This window comes from Ranitomeya variabilis, chromosome 8 (genome assembly GCF_051348905.1).
Source record: "Ranitomeya variabilis isolate aRanVar5 chromosome 8, aRanVar5.hap1, whole genome shotgun sequence".
Lineage (NCBI taxonomy): Eukaryota > Metazoa > Chordata > Amphibia > Anura > Dendrobatidae > Ranitomeya > Ranitomeya variabilis.
This window is the reverse complement of record NC_135239.1, coordinates 29024026-29049153: the sequence shown is the minus strand read 5'-3', so window position 1 is coordinate 29049153 and position 25128 is coordinate 29024026. Positions and strand designations below refer to the sequence as shown.

The 25128-nt window shown below is 43.7% G+C and overlaps 2 protein-coding genes across 2 annotated transcripts in view; both read right to left on the bottom strand.

Moving 5' to 3' along the window:
• LOC143788559 (cytochrome P450 4B1-like) overlaps nucleotides 1–8580 on the bottom strand; it is a 39669-nt gene extending 31089 nt beyond the window's left edge. Inside the window, exons 1-2 of the mRNA XM_077278322.1 lie at nucleotides 8324–8580; nucleotides 738–882 (exon numbers count right to left, since the gene is read on the bottom strand). Coding sequence (XP_077134437.1) covers nucleotides 738–882; nucleotides 8324–8515 — 337 coding nt within the window. The 5' untranslated portion in view covers nucleotides 8516–8580. The remainder of the gene's footprint in view (nucleotides 1–737; nucleotides 883–8323) is intronic.
• Nucleotides 8581–11560: 2980 nt separating this feature from the next.
• Nucleotides 11561–25128, bottom strand: part of LOC143788558 (cytochrome P450 4B1-like) — a 29201-nt gene continuing 15633 nt past the window's right edge. Inside the window, exons 5-12 of the mRNA XM_077278321.1 lie at nucleotides 23597–23721; nucleotides 23197–23348; nucleotides 18577–18683; nucleotides 17803–17993; nucleotides 15012–15145; nucleotides 14136–14200; nucleotides 13020–13102; nucleotides 11561–11850 (exon numbers count right to left, since the gene is read on the bottom strand). Coding sequence (XP_077134436.1) covers nucleotides 11670–11850; nucleotides 13020–13102; nucleotides 14136–14200; nucleotides 15012–15145; nucleotides 17803–17993; nucleotides 18577–18683; nucleotides 23197–23348; nucleotides 23597–23721 — 1038 coding nt within the window. The 3' untranslated portion in view covers nucleotides 11561–11669. The remainder of the gene's footprint in view (nucleotides 11851–13019; nucleotides 13103–14135; nucleotides 14201–15011; nucleotides 15146–17802; nucleotides 17994–18576; nucleotides 18684–23196; nucleotides 23349–23596; nucleotides 23722–25128) is intronic.

Genomic DNA, 25128 nt, shown 5'->3' with positions numbered 1-25128 from the left:
ATAAATCATAATGACAACCCCCAAAAAATCCAATACTACATCATTGCTTTTAAAGAAAAAATGTTCCACAAACAAGTACAAGATGTTCTTATGGGACAAAACCTTTGCACAAAGTTTAATAAATCATTCACACACATACAGTAGAGAGAATATGAAAAGGTATAGAAAAAATTTCAAATGTAAAATATACACTCACTGGCCATTTTATTAGGTACACCTGTCCAACTTCTTGTTAACACTTAATTTCTAATCAGCCAATCACATGGCGGCAACTCAGTGCATTTAGGCATGTAGACATGGTCAAGACAATCTCCTGCAGTTCAAACCGAGCATCAGTATGGGGAAGAAAGGTGATTTGAGTGCCTTTGAACGTGGCATGGTTGTTGGTGCCAGAAGGGCTGGTCTGAGTATTTCAGAAACTGCTGATCTACTGGGATTTTCACGCACAACCATCTCTAGGGTTTACAGAGAATGGTCCGAAAAAGAAAAAAAATCCAGTGAGCGGCAGTTCTGTGGGCGGAAATGCCTTGTTGATGCCAGAGGTCAGAGGAGAATGGGCAGACTGGTTTGAGCTGATAGAAAGGCAACAGTGACTCAAATCGCCACCCGTTACAACCAAGGTAGGCCTAAGAGGCAAAAGGGGTCCAACCCGTTACTAGCATGGTGTACCTAATAAAGTGGCCGGTGAGTGTTTATACTGTTTATAAAAAAAAATCATAACCAGTATTATTTCTCACCTTGTCTGGACAAAATGGCCTTCATATAATTTGGATGATAGACAATGAGGTAGGCAAAGAAATTTCCAAGCCACAGGGGGAAGGCACAGTCAAATTGTTTTGCATAACTGTTCATTAGTTGCAAATCAGTCCCATCTCGCTTAAACTGTTAAGAAGAAGAAAGATTTGAGGTAAAACCTTTGAAGGTCCAACCAGTATCCAGAGTAGAAGACCCATCTTGACTACACATACATAAATCCATCTGAAGGGGTTAAATACAGTTACAACCAGGAGCCTGCTAATGTGACCGCTCCTGGCTGTAAGAGACTGGGGAATGAATGAAATGAAGGTAACGGAGCTGGTGACCAGCGGTGACGTCACCGAGGCTGCGCCCCCTGGTGGCATAAACTAATTTGAGCTGTAGCGTGGGAACTTTTCTGAATATTTTCTCATGCTACAGTTCAAATGAGCTTATGCCACCGGGGGGCACAGCTTTGGTGACGGCACTGCTAGTCACCAAAACTCCATTACCCTCATTTCATTCATTCCCCAGTCTTTTACAGCCAGGAGCGGTCGCATTAGCAGGCTCCTGGTTGTAACTGGATTTACATCGTGGGACATGACTGTATGGCTGACAGGTTTGGGGTATTGTTGCTTTTTTATTTTCATTTTTTTAGAGGAGAACGAGGGTCTTCAGTTGGATTGAGTGTACAATAAGGATAATCAAATCCTATGTGTTTATTTATTTAATTAAAATACTTTATTCTTAATGTGTGTGTATTTTTAACCCTTTACTAATATTAGATTAACAATGGATAGGTGTCTTATTGACATCTCTCCATTATTAACCAGGCTTAATGTCACCTTACAATAGCAAGATGACATTAACCCTTTATTACCCCATATCCCACCGCTACTCGGGAGTGGGAAGAGAGAGGCCAAGTGCCAGAATAGGTGCATCTTACAGATGTGCCTTTTCTGGGGTGGCTGGGGGCAAATGTTTTTAGCCAGGGGGGGTCCTATAACCATGGTCCCTTTCTAGGCTATTAATATCTGTACCCTCAGTCACTGGCCTTTCCCACTCTGGCAGAGAAAATTGCGCGGGAGCCCACACCAGTTTTTTCCGTGATTTAACCCTTTATTTTAACACCTCGAGCTCCAAAATTTTGCACACACACACACACTACTAACATTATTAGTGAGGGATATGTAAAAATATAACGGATATGAAATGGTTTACTGTATGTAAACGATGTCTCATATCATGTCGGGTTTTGTAAGGAGATAGCAAAAGCCGGCCATTGAATTACCGGCTTTTATGCTATCTAGCTCTGTATTAAATATAAATATATATATATGTGTCTCCCTGACATATATATATATCTACCTATTCTATGTGTAGACATTTATTTTAGCTATTCTATTCTAACCTGTCAGTGTGATTTTACTGTACACCGCACTGAATTGCCGGCTTTTCCATAGAACACCGCTGCGAATTTCTCGCAAGTCACACTGATGGTCCGTGTGTAATCCGTATTTTTCTCGTCCCCATACACTTTCATTGGCGTATTTTTGGAGGAATAAGCTGACAAACGCAGCATGCTGCGATTTTCTCAGCCCGTTAAATACAGCCGAGAAATATATGGCAGATAGGAGTTGTCCCATAGAGAATCATTGGTCCGTGTGCACTGCGTTGTTTTTGCGCCTCTCACTCGTCCGTATTTTTCTCTAGTGTGATGCTAGCCTAACACACACTCATTCTGCAAACTAATATATCACTTTATACTGTAACTAATGGCGGCTTATTGCCAGAACAGCATTCGTTTTTCTTGTTCTACTTTTTTTTTTTTTGCATTTTAATGAATCACTAATAAAGTAAAATAAATATTTTTTTATCAACAGATGAATGTGTTAAAATTCCTGCTACTTACTTGTTCGTGCTGATTCTACCGACCCTCCGTTTGATGAATATAGCACGGATTGCATCATTCAGTAGTGCTGGTGAGCTTTGAGCTTTTTTTTTTTCTCACTGCTGTAACTTGTCACGTCCTCCCTATGAGCTCTCCAGTTTCTAACTTTCTAGAACTTCTGAGCAACACACTCCTTTTGCTCCCAACACTCATCCCTACCGCAGGGCATGACTAACCATTAACTTTTCCCTGACCCGGTGTCTGCAGTGTCGCTCCCTAATCTCCCCAATATCACATATAAAAGGCATATTAATACAATAAACAGTTGTGTCAGGCATCAGCAGCAGAGAAAACATTAGCACGTTACATCATTAAATCGTCAGCAACATTTTCATTGAGTGACTTCCAGCTTCCATTTTTTAATGGTTACCAAGACCTGTAAGACAAGAACTCTGCAGAAGCAGCAACAGCAACAACAACAACAACCCCTTAGGGACTAGGATTACATCTGTATCAGTAAATGGATTCTTATTCTTTAGGACACAGTCGGAATATCAGACGACTGTCTTTATTAAGACCGATGCATAACTATGAACTTAGTCCCTTTAAAGAACATATTTCTTGTACGGTCTCCTATTACCATCAGAATTCAGTACCAGGGTTAAGCATGCAGAACCATCCAATACCCTTGATCCAGAAAAAATGGTCGGAATGGTCAAACCACACAAAAGAATAAAAGTATAGCCCAACCAACACCATGTTGACTTTGACATAATTCAGCCAACAACAGAGTATATACACCAAATATTAACTATCAGTAATTGGCCTGCATGGACCAACAGATATGTGCCATCCAGTAACCTCTTCCGGCTCAACAAGATTCGAACACTCGCCATCTAGCACCCGGGTCACATATACGTCAGGACTGCGGGGTGGAGGTCACACATTATTATTATTATTATTATTATTATTATTATTTATTGTTATAGCGCCATTTATTCCATGGCGCTTTACATGTGAGGAGGGGTATGCATAATAAAAACAAGTACAATATTCTTAGACAATACAAGTCATAACTGGTACAGGAGGAGAGAGGACCCTGCCAGCCAAGGCTCACAATCTACAAGGGATGGGTGAGAATACAGTAAGCGAGGATAGAGCTGGTCATGCAGCGGTTTGGTCGATCGGTGGTTACTGCAGCTTGTAGGCTTGTCGGAAGAGGTGGGTCTTCAGGCTCTTTTTGAAGGTTTCGATGGTAGGCGAGAGTCTGATGTGTTGTGGTAGACGGTTCTAGAGTAGGGGTGATACGCGAGAGAAGTCTTGTATACGATTGTGGGAAGAGGAGATAAGAGGGGAGTAGAGAAGGGGATCTTGTGAGGATCGGAGGTTGCGTGTAGGTAAGTACCGGGAGACGAGGTCACAGATGTATGGAGGAGACAGGTTGTGGATGGCTTTGTATGTCATGGTTAGGGTTTTGTACTGGAGTCTCTGGGCAATGGGGAGCCAGTGAAGGGATTGACAGAGGGGAGAGGCCAGGGAATAGCGGGGGGACAGGTGGATTAGTCGGGCAGCAGAGTTTAGAATAGATTGGAGGGGTGCGAGAGTGTTAGAGGGGAGGCCACAGAGCAGGAGGTTGCAGTAGTCAAGGCGAGAGATGATGAGGGCATGGACTAGGGTTTTTGCAGATTCTTGGTTGAGGAATGTACGGATTCGTGAAATATTTTTGAGTTGAAGTCGGCAGGAAATGGAAAGGGCTTGGATATGTGGTTTGAAGGAGAGATCAGCGTCAAGGATTACCCCGAGGCAGCGAGCTTGTGGGACTGGGGAGAGTGGGCAGCCATGCACTGTAATGGATAGGTTCGTTGGGGGGGTCGCGTGAGATGGGGGAAAGATGATGAATTCTGTTTTGTCCATGTTAAGTTTCAGAAATCTAGCGGAGAAGAAGGATGAAATAGTGGACAGACATTGAGGGATTCTGGTTAGCAGGGAGGTGATATCTGGTCCAGAGATGTAGATCTGTGTGTCATCAGCATACAGGTGATACTGGAAGCCATGAGATTCTATGAGCTGTCCCAGGCCAAAGGTGTAAATGGAGAAGAGCAGAGGCCCAAGGACTGAACCTTGAGGGACTCCGACAGATAGGGGGCGAGGTGAGGAGGTGGTGTTTGAGTGGGAGACGCTGAATGTCCGGTCTGTTAGGTATGAGGAGATCCAGGATAGGGCCAAGTCTGTGATGCCAAGGGATGAGAGGGTCTGTAATAATAAGGAATGGTCCACTGTGTCAAAGGCAGCCGACAGATCGAGGAGGAGGAGGACAGAGTAGTGTCGCTTGCTCTTGGCGGTTAAGAGGTCATTGGTGACCTTAGTTAGGGCAGTTTCAGTGGAGTAGTGTGACCGGAAGCCAGATTGTAAGCGGTCAAAGAGGGAGCAAGAAGAGAGATGGGAGGACAGTTCAAGGTAGACGTGTTGTTCCAGTAGTTTGGAGGCATAAGGGAGAAGTGATATAGGGCGATAGCTAGATACAGAGGATGGGTCAAGAGAAGGCTTTTTGAGGATAGGTGTGATTGAGGCATGTTTAAAGCTTGAGGGGAAAACACCAGTTGTTAGTGATAGGTTGAAGAGATGGGTTAGGGTTGGGATGAAGACTTTGGTGAGGTTTGGGATGAAGTGTCAAGTGCACAGGTGGTGAGATGCGATCTTGAGAGTAGAGTGGAGAGTTGATCTTCTGTAATGGTGGAGAAGTTGGTTTTGGAGGTGGAGGGCTGGGAAGTCGGGAGGAAGGGCTCTGGGGGTTGTTTACCAAAACTGTCTCTGATGTTATCAATCTTCTGCTTGAAAAATGAGGCAAAGTCTTCAGCTGAGAGAAGTGGGGAGGGAGGAGGTGCTGGGGGACGGAGGAGAGAATTGAAAGTGTTGAATAACTGTTTAGGGTTGTGAGACAGGGAGGATATGAGAGATGAGAAGTAGGTTTGTTTAGCTGTGGCGAGTGTGGTCTTGAAAGTAGTGAGGGACTGTTTGAATGCGATGAAGTGCTCGTTGGAGTGGGATCTTTTCCATCTGCGCTCAGCAGCCCTGGAGGCTCGCCTCAGTTCTTTGGTCAGGCTGGTGTGCCAGGGCTGTCTGTTGATTTTGCGAGCTTTGGTATGTGTAAGTGGGGCAGCAGATTCCAGAGCTACAGCTATTGTGGTGTTATATAGAGCGGCAGCGTCATCCGTGTTGTGTAAAGAACTTATGTCTGTGAGAGGGAGGAGGGATTCAGAGAATGAATGTAGGTCAAGATGTTTAAGATTTCTGCGAGGGTGTGAAAGTTTGTGGGGTGCGGATTGTAGACATGGAGTGGAGAGGGAAGAGAATGTGAGAAGGTTGTGGTCAGAGAGAGGAAGAGGTGAGTTAGAGAGGTTAGATAGGGAGCAGAGGCAGGTGAAGATGAGGTCCAGTGTGTGACCATCTTTGTGAGTGGCTGCAGAAGACCATTGAGTGAGGCCGAAGGAGGAAGTGAGAGATAGAAGTTTAGTGGCAGCTGAGAGGGAAGTGTCAATGGGGATGTTGAAATCGCCCATGATGATAGTGGGGATGTCCGCAGAAAGGAAATGAAGTAGCCAGGTGGTGAAGTGGTCAAAGAAGGTGGTAGCTGGCCCTGGGGGGCGGTAAATGACAGCCAGTTGGAGGTTGGAGGGGGAGTAGATGCGCACAGAGTGCACCTCAAAGGAAGGGAGGGTAACAGGGGGTGGAAGTGGGATTGGGGTGAAGGAGCAGTTATCTGACAGGAGAAAACCAACTCCTCCGCCATGTTTGCTGCTGCAGCGGGGGGTGTTAGAAAGGTGGAGGCCACCATAAGAGAGTGCAGCAGGGGAGGCTGTGTCGGAAGGGGTGAGCCAGGTTTAGGTGATGGCAAGAAATGAAAGTTTGGTAGTAACAAAGAGATCATGAATGTAGGAAAGCTTGTTGCAGACAGAGCGAGCCTTCCACAGAGCTCCTGTTAGTGGGACTGGGGAAGTGGGAGCTGGGCGATTGGGTATAAGGTTAGAGAGGTTACGGAAATTTGTGATAGAGCGTGGATGGGAGGTAGAAATGATGGTGGGAATGTGGTGAGGAGGACCAGGATTTGGAGAGATATCACCAGCAGTGAGAAGGAGCAGAGAAAGTGTTAGCAGGTGGGAGCAGGAGAGGGCATGATGGGGCTGTCTGTGTTTGGAGGCAGAGGATTGTAGGTTAAGGAACAGTTCTGAGGAGGAGGTGAGATGGATGGGGAGAATTGAAGCAGAGATGAACAGTTCCTTACTTGGTGTAGGGATTAGGGGAGGTAGCCTAAAGTGAAGGATTATAGGGGTGAGAGTGAAAACAAACAGAAACATTGTTTACAGTGACTGGCCAGTTACCTTCAGTTCCCTTCAGGTTCAATTCAGGTTTTAATTCTACTGTTATCTTCACACTTTTAGAACACACTTCTAGAAATCACACTTCAGACTAAAGTCATGCAGACTTTAGCTATGCAATATATGTACAACTAAGGGTACCGTCACACAGTACCATTTTGATCGCTACGATGGTACGATTCGTGACGTTCTAGCGATATCGTTACGATATCGCAGTGTCTGACACGCAGCAGCGATCAGGGATCCTGCTGAGAATCGTACGTCGTAGCAGATCGTATGGAACTTTCTTTCGTCGCTTGATCACCCGCTGACATCGCTGGATCGTTGTGTGTGACAGTGATCCAGCAATATGTTCGCTTGTAACCAGGGTAAACATCGGGTAACTAAGCGCAGGGCCGCGCTTAGTAACCCGATGTTTACCCTGGTTACCAGCGTAAACGTAAAAAAAACAAACAGTACATACTTACATTCCGGTGTCTGTCCTCCGGCGTCTCAGCTTCTCTGCACTGTGTGAGCGTCTGCCAGCCGGAAAGCGAGCACAGCGGTGACGTCTGACGTCACTGCTGTGCTTTCCGGCTATGGCGCTTACACAGTGGAGAGAAGCAGAACGCCGGGTACAGACACCGGAATGTAAGTATGTACTGTTTGTTTCTTTTACGTTTACGCTGGTAACCAGGGTAAACATCGGGTTACTAAGCGTGGCCCTGCGCTTAGTTACCCGATGTTTACCCTGGTTACCCGGGGACTTCGGCATCGCTCCAGCGCCGTGATTGCAACGTGTGACCGCAGTCTACGACGCTGGAGCGATAATCATACGATCGCTGCGACGTCACGGATCGTGCCGTCGTAGCGATTAAAATGGTACTGTGTGACGGTACCCTAAGTGCGTTCAGGTGTGAAGCAGAGAGGAGTGGTCTCTGCTTATCTTGGTCAGAGAATTAAGGGTGGACCAGATGCATACAATCAAGCCTGAGTAAACAAGGTCATAACACAGGGTAAGCTGGGGTGAGCTGAAATGCATACCATGAGAATGCTAGGAGCAGAGGGAAGTCTGTGTGCAAAGCTGGGTGATGTATGCACACATAATTAGAATGACACTTTAAATAGGACATCATATTCATTCAGGAACCGAAAACCTAAACGCTGCACCTGTCAGGGGAACATTAGAAATGTTTTTGTATATGTGATGAAAATTTCCACTTAATGAGAAGAAACAGAGACTTTGAAACTGAAAAATTAAAATGCAAATCCCATGAGAAAGTTGTGTCAATGAACATTAGGGTTTATCACCATTTTTGGAAAGAAATCCAACGCCACTTACCTTGTGAGCAATGCCATACAACCAGTGACGTTCAGGACCCGGAAAAGCACTCAGTGCTGTCTCCAGCTTCTTCTGTGTCAGGAAGACTCTGGAGATCTTGTAGACCAGGTACAGGACACACAGGTAGGCTGCCCAGTGCATGAGCTCAGCGAGGCTCAGGGAGGAGAGACCTAGCAGTATGGAAGAAGCCATGTCTGGACTTTCCTGCTATACATCCAGGAACATATATAATAGTACCAGGAGGAGCTGCAGTCTCACATATCCAAAGGGCAATGAATAGAGGAGGGGACAATTACCTGGGGAAGGTGTGTGCACCGGCACATACACAGACATTCCAGTGATCAGTTCACGAGAGAAACTGGATTGTGCAGAGTGAGAAGGCAGGCAGCCATAATGGTATTGTTATCTATTAAAGATATTTATCTGTAGAAGGCTTTGGAGCCTTCTATTATAAAGACAATGCACCACTATAATAATAAATTCATCAGGAGAGGATTTAGAACCTCTTAGAAAATGCAGAAAATAGCGTTCAAGAGTAAATATCAACTTTAAGGCCGGGGTCACACTTGCGAGAGCAATGCAAGAAACTCGTGAGTGTCTCTCGCCTCAATACCCGGCACTGCCGACGGCATTCGGATCCTGAGTGACGGCGGCAGTGTCGGGTATTGAGGCAAAAGACTCGCTAGAGTTTCTCGCATTGCTCTCGCAAGTTTGACGCCGGCCAAAAGGAAAGGTTCACACTGGATGAACCAAGGGCAGACGCTGGCTGCACGACTGCTCCTCAATGTGGCCTGTGTCTTGGCTGACAAGTAGTGATGAGCGAGCGTGCTTGGATAAGGTGTTATTGATCATGCTCGGGTGCTAACCGATTGACTTTTGGGTGCTCGAATACTATGTTCGAGTCCCCACGGCTCTATATCTCACGGCTGTTCGACAGCCGCAACACATGCAAGGATTACCTAACAAACAGGCAAGTCCAATGTGGATCCCAGAGTGGCGTCTCCTAGCCCCGATCCATGTCTTTGACAGGTCTCTCCCTATATACATAGCTGTATAGAAAGACATGGACAGCACATCCAAAATTCATACACCAATCTAAAGCCGCGAGGCAAAGTTTACCATTCTGATCACTGTGTATGATACCTGCTGCCACGTCTTAGTGGATCCCTAACCTTAAAGGTGTGGCGCCATGCACCAACCACAGGGAAAGACCTTTCCGGAGCACAGCTGGGAGAAAAGAGCCAGGAACCGATTTTGACTAATAATCCAAGATGCATTTATTTTGTAACGCTGAAACATTTCAGAGTAGAACAATAAGACTATGTTCACATGCAACATTTCTGCAGCATGTTTCTTTTTGCTGCATTTTTTATGCAAATTAAAAGCTGCTTTTTAAAGAACCAGTAAAAGCAATGAGATGTAATAAATCTCGCGTACGCGCTTGTTTTTTTTTTCCCAACTGAATTTGAGAACTGCAGCGTTTTTTAAATCTGCTGCACGTCAATTATTTCAGCAATTTTCTAGCATTTTTTTCCACGATAGACAGCAATGAGAATGTGAAAGAAAACCACTTCAAAAAATGCACTGGCATTTTTTGCAAAGTTTTTGATGTGCTTTTTGGTGAATAAAACTACCTTTATCAAACATATACTCTAGACAAAACCCTCATTTAATCTGCACCCAAAAAAACAATAAATTAACACAAATGAAGCAAAATTAGCATTTTTACTGTCAAGAAAGAAGGTTTTGGCTGCGGAAAAAAATGCTGTGTGTGAACATAGCCTAATGGAACAAGTGACCGATTCAAGCCGTCCATTGTTCGTGAAGCAGGAATCTGATGCTTCCTTTCAAGAGGAAATTTATGCTTCTCAATTGAAAAATTTGGGCTCATTCTGTGATTTCTTGAAAATAGTCCGAGGCTTTCCTAGCAACAGGATTGATGTGACCAACGCCGGTCTTCATGAATCGGAGGCCTAAAAGCTAAAATTTCTAAAAAGTTTACATTTCTAAAATATTGAAAAGGTTTCATAAACCTGAAAGAGGTGATAATTGGAGAAAAAGCCCTATTAAAATGAGAAGCCTTTTTGATAGTGAATCTTAACATGAGATTTTCATGGGGGATTAAATTATGGAAAATATTTCATGTTTATTTTTTTAAATGTTTGGTCGGGAAATCTGTGGCCAATCCGTGTATTTCGGGAAGACATTGGACCAAATTGCATGGACGTGTGAGTGAGCCCTAGAGGCCATTGTAATGATGTAACAGCATTGTGGCACTGTATCTACAAATGGTTAGACATGTATCATCAGATTATGCTAAGAAGGGGACATTTATTTATTTATATTATATTATATTTAGATAATAAATTGCCCAAAAAAATTATTTGTAGAATTGAATAAAACAAAATATTCCAAGCACGGTAGAAAGCAAATAATAAATGAGGGAGCTTCATCCTGTGTAATCAGGACTTGCACTTCTGAGAACCATGGAAGCCTATGTGTACTTAGAGATTTAGTATAGATCATTCTGAGCGTATTGTTTGCTTTAGGCATCCTTAAACGACCACTGATCGGTAAACGTTTACCAACTGGCGGTCATATTGTCCTGATTGAAACTAATCAGAAATGTTACTGTCAGCTAATATATTCTATATTATACTTCTATGCTGAGAAATGTCTTCAGCAATACATATTGGTGCACTATCCCCAGATGTTACTTACTTATAAGTCCGCAGAACTTTGGAACACTTTAGAAATGTGTGAGTTCCGTGGAATAAGTGTCAACCTTACGGATTGTCCTGGCTCCGCTAAGACCTTTGGGCATTAGGGCAGTGCTCAGGGGTTCAAGGCCACAGAGGGCTTATAGCCCAAGTCGGATGTAAAAGGGTAGTTGGGCACAGGATGAGTTTTTCCGCTGCAAATCCATGACAAAATCTGTATGAATAACTTGTAGTAAAAATCCACCTCAAAAACTCTGAAGAAGTAAAAATCCCTGGTGAATTTACTTGCAGAAAATCTCTGCAGCTATTTAAATTTGTTAATATGTCATCTACATGGTTGTGGATTTTGGCTGCCAAATTTTTCACAGAAAATCCACTGTTATGCTGCCTCCCTCAATGAAGCTGGAAGCATCCTCAAGGCTATTATATAACGAGAATGCATTCCTGACTAATTCTGCTATTCCATTTAAATTCCTGTAAGGGGCATCATACAATACCCTTCAGGAACTGACCAGTCCATAATTATTAGTTTTTATTTTACAATACGTATTTTTGTGGCTCATAGCAGCAGTACAACATGAATAGTAAAGACACGACAGAGGCACGGAGGTTCAAGACTTCAGGATTTATGATGAAGCTTTTTCTATTTTCTTCAGGTTCAGGTGAATGCCGTTCACAGAACGTAAGACGAGTTGAGGGATCAGCTTTGGCTCGTTGTCGGGGTCCAGACTCAGCTCAAATCTTGGTAACGTGAGTGCGATGGCAACTTTCATCTCATTCATAGCGAAGTTCTGTCCTATGCAGTTTCTGGGGGAGAGAATATAAAAGGTTTTGGTCTTGATTGACAATTTTAACCCTTTATCTTATATTTTGTACTCATTATGTGGAATAATAATAAAAATAAGAACTTTGATTGTGGCAGGTAAATGCCACTGATGCCAAATCTACAGGCTTTATATATGAACACCCAAAACATACCATACAATAGTGTATATTGTGAGTGGGCACAAGCTGAGATGACGGTTTTATATAGGCTACCTGAGACAGAAAAGGAGACAAACGGCCAGGCCCGGCAACTATCAATTAAATGACATACTGTATTATAAATTGTGTTAACAGTCAGTTCTTCTTACTAGGGTCAAGCTCCAATTTCTATGCACAACTCTCACAGGTAACCACAAAGCTCTGTGTTTGATCCTTGATGTGTAACCGTCATGCTGTGTTCCTCAACCAAGATATGTAACTGCTAACATCTGTGCCTAAAATCTGATCTATAACCTCCAATATTCTGTGCCTCATATTGAATAAAAGCCTCTTCTAATTAAACATTATGCAAGTAATTGTGCCATCAGTAAGTAAGATTGTAGCCAAGTTTTGTTTTCAATTCTGATGTTCTTTGCTTCAACTCTGATGTGTAACCACCAAGCTCTGTGCCTCAACTTTGATGTGTAACTACCAAGCTCTGTGCCTCAACTCTGATGTGTAACCACCAAGCTCTGTGCCTCAACTCTGATGTGTAACCACCAAGCTTTGTGCCTCAACTCTGATGTGTAACCACCAAGCTCTGCGCCTCAACTCTGATGTGTAACCACCAAGCTCTGTGCCTCAACTCTCATGTGTAACCACCAAGCTCTGTGCTTCAACTCTGATGTGTAACCATCAAGCTCTGTGCCTCAACTCTGATGTGTATCCACCAAGCTCTGTACCACAACTCTGATGTGTAACCACCTAGCTCTGTACCACAACTCTGATGTGTAACCACCAAGCTCTGCGCCTCAACTCTGATGTGTAACCACCAAGTTCTGTGCCTCAACTCTGATGTGTAACCACCAAGCTTTGTGCCTCAACTCTGATGTGTAACTGCTGTGCTGTAATGCCTTGTATTGAATAAAAACCTTTCTCATTGAACTTTAGATGAGTTTTAGTATGATGTCAATGTAGGGAGCCCATTTTTAAAATGTTTCTAGATGTCTTACCTTGATCCAGCTGAGAATGGAACATACGCATGTGAATGTCTCTTTGACGAATTCTCGGGTGAAAACCTCAGAGGGTCAAAATCCTAAAATCATAAAACAGACGACTCATAAATTGGGTTGTGAAAATTTATTGCTTCATTATACAAAGTAATAGAGTTCATTCACAATATACGGTATATGAAAAACAATGTTAACTTAAAATTCTACACGAAAGGCAGAGAAAACATAATATTATGATATAATTATATGATTGCCGACTATGTGGCCAATCAAGCGCAAGTCGAATTGTGCATACACTTAGGGTAAAGGTACCTTCACACTAAGCGACTTTGCAACGATAACGATAGCGATCCGTGACGTTGCAGCTTCCTGGATAGCGATATCGTTTAGTTTGACAGGCAGCAGCGATCTGGAACCTGCTGTGATGTCGCTGGTCGCTGAATAAAGTTCAGAACTTTATTTGTTCGTCAGATCGGCGTGTATGGTCGTGTTTGACAGCAAAAGCAAAGATGCCAGCAATGTTTTACAATGGTAACCAGGGTAAATATCGGGTTACTAAGCGCAGGGCCGCGCTTAGTAACCCGATATTTACCCTGGTTACCATTGTAAAAGTAAAAAAAACAAACAGTACATACTCACCTTCTGCTGTCTGTCACACGTCCCTCGCCGTCTGCTTCCCGCACTGACTGTGAGTGCCGGCCGTAAAGTAAAAGCAGGAGCACAACGGTGACGTCACCGCTGTGCTGTACTTTACGGCCGGCGCTCACAGTCAGTGCGGGAAGCAGACGGCGAGGGACATGTGACAGACAGCAGAAGGTGAGTATGTACTGTTTGTTTTTTTTACATTTTACACTGGTAACCAGGGTAAACATCGGGTTACTAAGCGCGGCCCTGCGCTTAGTAACCCGATGCTTACCCTGGTTACCCGGGGACCTCGGCATCGTTGGTCGCTGGAGTGCGGTCTGTGTGACAGCTCTCCAGCGACCAAACAGCGACGCTGCAGCGATCGGCATCATTGTCGATATCGCTGCAGCGTCGCTTAATGTGAAGGTACCTTAAGTGTTCATCCATAATCAGTACGTTATAGATCTATCTATCTCTCTAGGCTCCACTTACCTCAGGATTATCCCACATGCTGGGTGATCTGTTCATGCAAAACATACTCAGAAGTACAACAGTACCTGTAACATCAAAGTATAAACAATGAAGTTATAATAAATAGTTTTAAGATAATATACTGTAATACAACATGCTAAAACTTATCATTTCTTCAACATCAATTACTCCAAAATTGTGTGTGTATGTGTGACCCTAGTCACTACTCACGGACAGGCCATGAGGCAGAAGAGTCAGACGTTCTGGGGTCAATACAGAGAGAGGACGTAGATAACCAAGAGATAAGACGGAGGCGAAAGTCTGGTCACAGTCCAGGGTCAGTAACAAGAGATAGCAAATCAAAAGCCGAAGGACAAGATAAAGGGGTCGTCCGAACACGGTCCAAAGGGTCAGGCAGCAGAAGATCAGAACTCAGAGCAACAGAAACAGGCTAACACCCACCAAGAAGCACAAACTTCTTCTGGCAGGGATCAGGGGCAGACAGCTCAGTTAAGTGGACACCTGTAGAAAGTCCCACATGTCCCAGTCACAGATTGGACAGCAGAGCTGTCAATCAAGGCCCCAACAGATCAGCAAGCCATTACACAATTGGACAGTCAAGCTATCAATCAAGACACAGCCAGCTCAGCAAGACAGTTTCCATAGAACAGCATAGCAATCATTCACTGAGCGGAGGAATTGCGACATTTTATATAATATATATATATATATATATATATATATATATATATATATATATATAATCGAAATTTAACACAGTTGTTTATTTGCTATTTGCAGAGGGTGTAGGACCCCCGACAATTAGTTGATTGCAGTTTTATTGTTTGTTAGTTTTTTAATTTTTTAACATTTCAGATTTAAAAAAATGTGACTGACCTTTGGGCAAGCTCCGCCCATCAAAAAATGTGATTGGTTCCTTCAGCTCACGAGCTACTCCTGGTACCGGAGGGTAGAGGCGCATACTTTCCTTTATACACATAGTGGTGTATGGCAGCTTACTCAAGTCTTCCCTGGCAACATGAGACAGCAATAATAAAATTAATGATAGGACAATGTTTACTCTGTCAAATATTAAAAAAAAGGGCGACTCCCACGAGGAGCTTCTCACTGACTTTATTGGGAGAAAAACAGTTAGAAAAATAAGATTTCTAAAATCTGTGATCATGGAGACTTACTAGAACAAAGGAAGACAATTGCAGCCAAACCACAATAAAAATGACACTTATTAAGTACTCTCCATCCCACACACAGTATGATGCCCTCACTGTGCTCTCCACCCCACACATAGTATGATGCCCCATGCAATACACTCCACCATTAAAATTAACTGTATCTGTGTTCAAAGGGCAAAGACACAGTTGAAGGTGGGATATAAAAAAGAAGAGAATGTCCAGCTTCACCGAGTCCGTAAAAAAGAGTTTTCTTTATTCACAAACTTTAAACATGGAGGATACAGACTTCAGCACAACCATATGGGTAAGAATCTCAACGCGTTTCTGCAGACTAAGCTCCCTTAATCATGACATGATAAAACTCTTTTTTACGGACTCGGTGAAGCTGGACATTCTCTTCTTTTTTGGACTTTATACGCCTGGACACAGCGGGTCCGTGCTCCTGAGGTTTGGTTCTTGCATCACAGGTGAGCTGGTATATATTCCTTCTTTTGAAGGTGGGATATACCCCATCCTCCCAGAACATCGGCATAGCTCCTCAAAGTTGGGACATCCCACTGGATCAAGGTACGGATATTAGTGATACTCAAATGCACATAATAAAGATCTGCCTGGTAGCTTGAACAGGCCAAAAGGGGAGGCAAGTATGAAGTGCAAGACAAGTCAAAGTATGCAAAGGTCTGAGTCTCAAAAATATTGTTTCGAAGCCTGCCCGGGGAAGGAGGGCTGCGCTGTACACCATGAGTCCAGAAGTCTTCCGGATGCTGTCGATTTATGTTTGACAAATGTACTGTACCTCTGTATTGCAGATGTGAAATCGACAAAGTTTTGCACCAGAATCCGAAACCATCAACTATTGCTTTATCTCCTGTTTCCTTGGCTTCATTTTAGCACCATGGGTACACCACAAATGACACCATCCAGTCATAAGGAAACATGTCACCCACCGTATCTACATTTATGTGCCAACCACGGAAGCCCAATAAAACATGCATGGCCACCACCGCAACAAGGATCCCACCCTTGCTGGTTGTACTTGATATTACCCACAGCATTAGGCCACCATACAGTGTTTCCCCTTAGCCTGGGATAGCTGATAACAGCAACGTACAGGTCCCATTTATCTACACAGTATAGACGGATTAGGTGTGTCTGTTACTGCATTTGTTCTTTTGCATGAATTAGTTAGATCTAATTAGACTGCACTCATGTTCTCACCCACAATACAATATTCTGGCTAATTCTTGGCTTAGTGTTACCAGTATTCCTTACACCCATTACCATGGTAGATAAGTAAAAGCTTACTTAAAACATTAGACATGGGGAGTGGCAATCACTCCAGAATCTTCCAGGACTTCTTCTGAAACCAAGACTTGTTCTGTTGGAAAGTCCAATGAAACCCAGGCTTCACCTTCTTCACATAAGTACTAAGATTTCTTGTTGCTTAATTGAATCTTTCATGCCCTTCACATACTGCAGGATTCCAATGTCAGGAGAAGCAAAATGACCCCAGAACACCATAAGCCCCCACCATATTTTCCTGTAGGCATGATCGAGCCTCCATCATGCTTCACTATAGATAAACAAATCTAAAAATACCGCTGATCCATATGCCTGAAAAGTAGTTTTGTTTCATAGACCCACAGAACAAAATCCCTAAACTTCTGTGGCTTATTTTCATTGTTTTGAGCATATTGAAGACAACTCTTTTTGTGCTTTTGGTTCAGTAGAGGTGACGTCTTGGAGTTTGGCTTGGAGACCTCCAACATTTAGTATGCACCTTACTGTGCAAACTCAAACCTCAGTGCCTGCTACCACCAAATCCTGCTGCAGGTTTTTGGCTGTAACTCAATGGATTTTGACTAGTTACCTACTCAGAAATCTGGTGTCAGCTTCTTCTTCCTGTCACGTCCAGTTTGTGTAGCAAATGTTCTTTCCATATTGAATTTGTGAACCATGTTTCCGGTTGTATCTCATGCAACATTCAGCTCCTTTCTACCTTTTTGTAACCTTTTTCTTGTTTGTACAAAGCAATAATCTCTTCACTTTTTGGACCACTCTCTTGATAAGAATTATAGCAGTTTCTTTACCTCCTTTGTTACCTTTTTCGGGCAATAGTACTTTGTAGGGTTGCAAAAATTTGGCAGTTTTTACTGTGTAGTGGGCACAAATGGTGAATTATAACTGTATTGGGAATAAAAGGGGACATTATTTCTTTTCAATCCAAATAATTACTTGTAAGTGAGTACAGCTGTGGGCATTATCCTCATGTGGGGTTACACTGGGTCTAAAATCAGGACTGCTAGTTGCACAGAAATGTAAGGACTATGAGTGCCCAATTTTATTGGCCCGTGTACATAAGTGCACCCTTAGCCTTGCCACAATTATAGTAGTACCACGGCTTAGTGCTCTTTATGCTGCACAGTCATGGGCTTGAATCTGTTGATTCCACCAGAAAAAAACAATATATAGTATTATATATTGAATGTTCTTACCACTCCACTGTGGTCCGATCTCCAAGAACCTCTCTGATCTCCTCCCGGCATTTCTCCTGGTGCTCGGGGTATTTAGCCATACAGTATAATGTCCAGGAGACCCCACTAGCTGTTGTATCGTGTCCTTCAAACATGAACGTGTCCACCTCTGCCCGCAGATCTTCATCAGATAGACCCTGACCATTTTCATCCTGATAAAGAAAAGACACTCATCTCTATTAATGGAAATGTTGAGATAATATAGATATTGCTCTGGATATTACTTTTTTCTAGAAACAGCTCTCCTCTTGTCCATGGCTTGTGTCTGGTATAGAAGTTCAGCCCTACTCACTTGAAAGGAGCTCCACTTCCTTCCACCCATGAGCATAGGACTGTCTACGTGTCCGTCAGATAATGCTGGAGGCTATCTTCTTTCATATGCATAATTTAAAGCACCAATGCAATCTCTGTAACAGGGTATCCAACCCAACTATGTGGAAAAGGATTTATTGGACCTTCTCAGGCTCCAAGTACAAGCTTGGTTTAATTTTATGTCATAAATTAGTATTAAAGTAATAATAAAATAATATTCAGCCAAGGACCTGGGTCTCAAAATAAAATATGCAACATGACCACCACTCACTTATTATGTGGCATTATAGAACTGATAACTTCTTAAGTAGAAATGTAGCAGAGGGGCCCTAGGGCCCTTTAAGACACCATGTCCTGAGTGCAACTGCTACCGCTGCTTCTTCCCTCGATAAATAGTAAATTATATGTGGAGCATTTCAGTACCTTGGCGCACAAAAGAATGTCTAGAAAATCCAAATGTCTCTTGTTCTTGATCTTCTCGGCCTCTGTCTCCTGTTTTAGAGATTCCTTCCTCAGTTTGATTACTCTCTCTGTATGAAACCAGAAAAAGCAAATTAGTGGGGTGCAATCATAATGGACACCTCTATGGCTTATTTGGAATGTCCAGGAGGCTCCCAGAATAAGGGGAGATTTCCTGGAAAAGTCAACGAGTCTCCCTGACCTTGCAAACCTGGATAAAACCTCCTGGCAACCAGCTATTCTCAAAGGCATTTTCATTTTAGGAAGCATGGGAATGTGAAGAGGAGAGATGGAACGTGGAGGTGTATGGACTCTAGAAAAATTTCCGCATTCATTCTTTGTGACTTCCAGTTGTTGATCAGTTGAATCATGACAGCGTCAATGTGCGCACTGTGTACCTTTATTGGATGCTGCCCTTCCCGTGGTTGTTCCTTCCCGGGGAAAGGCCTGGCTATTCACTGCTTGCGTTGAGAAACACGTGATGGTGTCTCCGCAGCTATCCTTCATGCATTTGCATATTTCCCATAAGGGATGGGGGCAGTGTTCTGGATCACTGCGTTGAGAAACACGTGATGGTGTCTCCGCGGTGTTGGATGTTTTGGTCTCCCCGAGGCCAATCATCTGTGCCCTTACAGCCTTTTACTAGACACTGCTCCTAATAGCCAGATTCCTACTCCACACTGATGAGGGGCAAACACCCCGAAACAGCTGTCTGTGGATGGATACCATGCTTGGCATAGGTGGTTTTCCTGTATTGGATGATTTCCTTTATTGGATGCTGCCCTTCCCGTGGTTGTTCCTTCCCGGGGAAAGGCCTGGCTATTCACTGCTTGCGTTGAGAAACACATGATGGTGTCTCCGCAGCTATCCTTCATGCATTTGCATATTTACCATAAGGGATGGGGGCAGTGTTCTGGATCACTGCGTTGAGAAACACGTGATGGTGTCTCCGCGGTGTTGGATGTTTTGGTCTCCCCGAGGCCAATCATCTGTGCCCTTACAGCCTTTTACTAGGCACTGCTCCTAATAGCCAGATTCCTACTCCACACTGATGAGGGGCAAACACCCCGAAACAGCTGTCTGTGGATGGATACCATGCTTGGCATAGGTGGTTTTCCTGTATTGGATGATTTCCTTTATTGGATGCTGCCCTTCCCGTGGTTGTTCCTTTCCGGGGAAAGGCCTGGCTATTCACTGCTTGCGTTGAGAAACACGTGATGGTGTCTCCGCAGCTATCCTTCATGCATTTGCATATTTCCCATAAGGGATGGGGGCAGTGTTCTGGATCACTGCGTTGAGAAACACGTGATGGTGTCTCCGCGGTGATGGATGTTTTGGTCTCCCCGAGGCCAATCATCTGTGCCCTTACAGCCTTTTACTAGGCACTGCTCCTAATAGCCAGATTCCTACTCCACACTGATGAGGGGCAAACACCCCGAAACAGCTGTCTGTGGATGGATACCATGCTTGGCATAGGTGGTTTTCCTGTATTGGATGATTTCCTTTATTGGATGCTGCCCTTCCCGTGGTTGTTCCTTCCCGGGGAAAGGCCTGGCTATTCACTGCTTGCGTTGAGAAACACGTGATGGTGTCTCCGCAGCTATCCTTCATGCATTTGCATATTTCCCATAAGGGATGGGGGCAGTGTTCTGGATCACTGCGTTGAGAAACACGTGATGGTGTCTCCGCGGTGTTGGATGTTTTGGTCTCCCCGAGGCCAATCATCTGTGCCCTTACAGCCTTTTACTAGACACTGCTCCTAATAGCCAGATTCCTACTCCACACTGATGAGGGGCAAACACCCCGAAACAGCTGTCTGTGGATGGATACCATGCTTGGCATAGGTGGTTTTCCTGTATTGGATGATTTCCTTTATTGGATGCTGCCCTTCCCGTGGTTGTTCCTTCCCGGGGAAAGGCCTGGCTATTCACTGCTTGCGTTGAGAAACACATGATGGTGTCTCCGCAGCTATCCTTCATGCATTTGCATATTTCCCATAAGGGATGGGGGCAGTGTTCTGGATCACTGCGTTGAGAAACACGTGATGGTGTCTCCGCGGTGTTGGATGTTTTGGTCTCCCCGAGGCCAATCATCTGTGCCCTTACAGCCTTTTACTAGGCACTGCTCCTAATAGCCAGATTCCTACTCCACACTGATGAGGGGCAAACACCCCGAAACAGCTGTCTGTGGATGGATACCATGCTTGGCATAGGTGGTTTTCCTGTATTGGATGATTTCCTTTATTGGATGCTGCCCTTCCCGTGGTTGTTCCTTCCCGGGGAAAGGCCTGGCTATTCACTGCTTGCATTGAGAAACACGTGATGGTGTCTCCGCAGCTATCCTTCATGCATTTGCATATTTCCCATAAGGGATGGGGGCAGTGTTCTGGATCACTGCGTTGAGAAACACGTGATGGTGTCTCCGCGGTGTTGGATGTTTTGGTCTCCCCGAGGCCAATCATCTGTGCCCTTACGCACTGTGTACCCAACATAAGTGGGAGATCACGCAACCTCAACTATGTGATTTGCATAGTTGCATTCATGTTCCCACTAGATTCTAATCCCCTTCTCTCACTTTTGATTCTTTCATCACATCCATTCTAATTAGATTTATTACCACATTTTACAAAATTTCTGGTGTTTGCAATAAACCACTAAAACAAAAACAATGTAAATTGTTCAATACAACTAATCTAACAAGTGGTGTCTAAAATTCAGCACAAAATGTCACTTTTACTGACTCCTGCAGTCTCACAAATATTCACCCCCTTCATGACAAGTGTCTTGCTGTCTAAGTAGAGTCCTTCTGGCTGTTATGTCATAACATGGAACCTTAACCCATTACTTATGGTCAATGGCTCCCAGAATCTTCTATTTTTTGGTTTCTGTGCTGCATTCAACTTCTTTATATCGCATCAAAGATTTTCTATGAAGTTCAAGTCATGTGACTGTGACATCCACTGCAGAATCTTCCAGGACTTTTTCTGAAACCAAGCCTTGGTGGACCTTGAGGTATGGTTGGGTTCATTGTTCTCTTGGAAGGTCCAATGACACCTAAGAGTCATCTTCTTCACAGAAGACATGACATTTTCTTAAAGGATTTCCTGTTACTTGATTGAATCTTTCTTGCCCTCCACACACTGCAGATTTCCAGTGCTAGAAGAAGAAAAATGACTCCAGAACACCACGAGCCCCCACCATGCTTCATTATACACATCACTGAACCACTGCCATTCTTCACTGTAGACATCATCAAGCCACCACCATGCTTTATTGTAGACATCACTGAGTCACTGCTATGCTTCACTGTAGGCATCACTGAGCTACAGCCAAGTTCCACTGTAACCATAATGAGCCACCATTAAGTTCCACTATAGGTATCACTGAGTCACTGTTATACTTCACTGTAAGCATCATCGAGCCACCACCATGCTTAATTATAGGAATCACTAGGCCCCCTCCCTACTTCACTTTAAGCATCATTAAGACTCCACCAGTCTACACTGTAGACATCATGGAGCCCCCGCCATGCTTTCCTGTAGGCATCATTGGGCCCGCCATGCTTCACTGTAGGCATCACCAACCCGCCACCATGTTTTACTATAGGCATCATGAAACAACCACCATGCTTAAAAGTAGAGATCACTGAGCGTTGACCTTGCTTCACTGTAGGCAAAAGGTTCTTTTCAGGGTATGCTTCATCCTTCCTCCTCCAAAATACCGCTGACCCATTGGCCTGAAAAGTTCCAGTGTTGTTTCATTGCTCCACAGAACAAAATCCCTAAACTCGTGACTTATTTCTATGGTTTTGAGCATATTGGAGCAGACTCTTCCTGTGCTTTTGGGTCAGTAGAGGTGATGTCTTGGAGTTCTGGCATGGAGATATTCAGCATTTTCGTATGCACTTTACTGTATAAACTGAAACTTCAATGCCTGATGCCACCGAATGTCACTGCAAGTCTTTGACTGTGACGCAAGGTTTTTGATCATTTACTACCTGTGGAGGCAGCCAGTGACAACCTCCTCTTCCCATCACGTCCGGGTTCTCTAACAGATGTTCCTTAAATCTTGAATTTGTAAATCACATTTCCAGCTGTATCTCTAGGAATATTCAGCGACTTTGTATTTTTTGAAACCTTTTCTTTGCTTGGACAAGGTAATAATCTCTTCGCTTTTTGGTCCACTTTCTTGACAAGAATTATACAAACTTGAGGCCATTATCCACGAGGAATAGGCTAGGATTCCTGAGGAACACTGCCAGAAGATGGTGTCTGGCTGGTACCTGGTTTCTGCCTATACATCACATTGGCAGCAGGTCATAACAGCCAGAGAGTCCCTACTAAGTACTAAAGAAACTGGTCTTGAGGAAGTTTAATAATTTGAAGACTGTGCAATTTAAAATTCTTCTTGTTTGGTTGGTTTATTGCAAACAGCTGAAAGATTGTAAAATTTTCCTATAAAACCTGCGGTAATTTGCAAATGATATGAATAATTTTGCTTGCAACTGTAGAATGTAGAACTTTTTTAAAGTTAACATTTTGTTTTCTAAAAAGAAACTTGTGAATAATTTATGATCTCTTCTGACCTGTGTGTTCATGTGTTGTTTTCACTGCTCTCCGGAAGCGGAATCCATGTGGGCTCAGGTAGTAAATAAAGTCATTATGATATGGAAAGCAGCGGAATCGGTGATCCACCAGGTAGGAGAGCTCATACACGGCCTTGATGTAGTCATTTTCACTGCAAAAAGAAGAAAGTGGTCAGCTGTGTTTTACAGAGGAAGAACTTGACAACATCACTGCAGCAGAGTGTAGGTCCTCTGGATAAGAGAATCCTTTTGCCACCAGGTAGCAAATTGGATTGAACCAACCAAGTTTTGGGCCCCTTGACTACAAGGATCCCATGGCAGCTAAATTATTTACTTCTACTATATGCACATCCTTGATAATCTGTGTAGTTTTAGACATGAAATGTTTAAAACAACCAACCTGTTATTTTGGCAGTTGCTCTCGTAACTGAAGGCGCATTTCATGATGGTGTCCAAGGTCATGAGACTGACATGATGGAAAAGCTCCACTGGTTTCTTATTGGGGGCCAGCTTCTCCCATTTGTCCTAAACAAGATTCATTGCAATCAGAAAATAGCTCAACATACAGCGGGGAAAATAAGTATTTGATGCACTGTCAATTTTGCAGATTTTCCCACCTACAAAGAATGTAGAGGTCTGTAACTTTTGTTGTAGGTACACTTCACCTGTGAGAGACAAAAATCTAAAAAATCTAGACAATCACATCGTATGATTTAAATAATTAAATAGCATTTTATTGCATGAAATAAGTATTTGATCACCTACGAACCAACAAGAATTCTGGCTTTAACAGACTTATTAGTGTTTCTTTAAGAAGCCCTTCTACTCTGAACTCATTACCTGTATTACTTGCACCTGTTTGAACTTGTTACCTGTATAAAAGACACCTGTCCACACACTCAATCACACTCCTACCTTTCCACCATGGCCAAGACCAAAGAGCTGTCTAAGGACACCAGGGACAAAATTGTAGACCTACACAAGATTGGGATGGGCTACAGGACAATAGCCAAGCAGCTTGGTGAGAAGGCAACAACTGTTGGTGCAATTATTAGAAAATGGGATAAACACAAGAGGACTGTGAACCTTCCTCGGTTTGGGGCTCCATGCAAGATCTTGCCTCGTGGGGTAAGGATGATTCTGAAAACAGTCAAGAATCAGCCCAGAACTAAATGTGGGGACCTGTTCAATGACCTGAAGAGATCTGGGACTACAGTCTCAAACATTATCGTTAGTAGCACACCACACCCCAACTCGCGCATGCCGGCCCACGTCCAGGCCCTTTTGAACTTCACCAATGCCCTTTGGATGATTCAGAGGAAGCATGGGAGAAGGTTGTGTGATTAGAGGAGACCAAACTAGAACTTTTTGGTATCAACTCCACTCGCCGTGTTTGGAGGAAGAAGAAATTTGAGTACAACCCTAAGAACATTGTCCCAACTGTCAAGCTCGGTGGGGGAAACATCATACTTTGGAGGTGCCTTTCTGCAAAGGGGACAGGACAACTGCATCATATTGAAGGGATGATGGGTGGGGTCATGTATTGTGAGAATTTGCCCAACAACCTCCTTTCCTCAGTAAGAGCTTTGGAGATGGGATGTGGCTGGGTCTTCCAGCATGACAACAACCTGAAACACACAGCCAGGGGAACTAAGGAGTGGCTTCATAAGAAGAATTTCAAGGTCCTGGAGTGGAGTGGCCTAGCCAGTCTCCAGACCTGAACCCAATAGAAAATCTTTCGAGGGAGCCGATACTCAATGTTGCCCAGAGACAACCCCGAAACCTAAAAGATCTGGATAAGATCTGTATGGAGGAGTGGGCCAAAATCCCTGCTGCAGTGTGTGCAAACTTGGTCAAGAACTACAGGAAATGTCTGACCTCTGTAATTGCAAATAAAGGTTTCCTGTCATGGATCCCAATGGCTGAGGATCG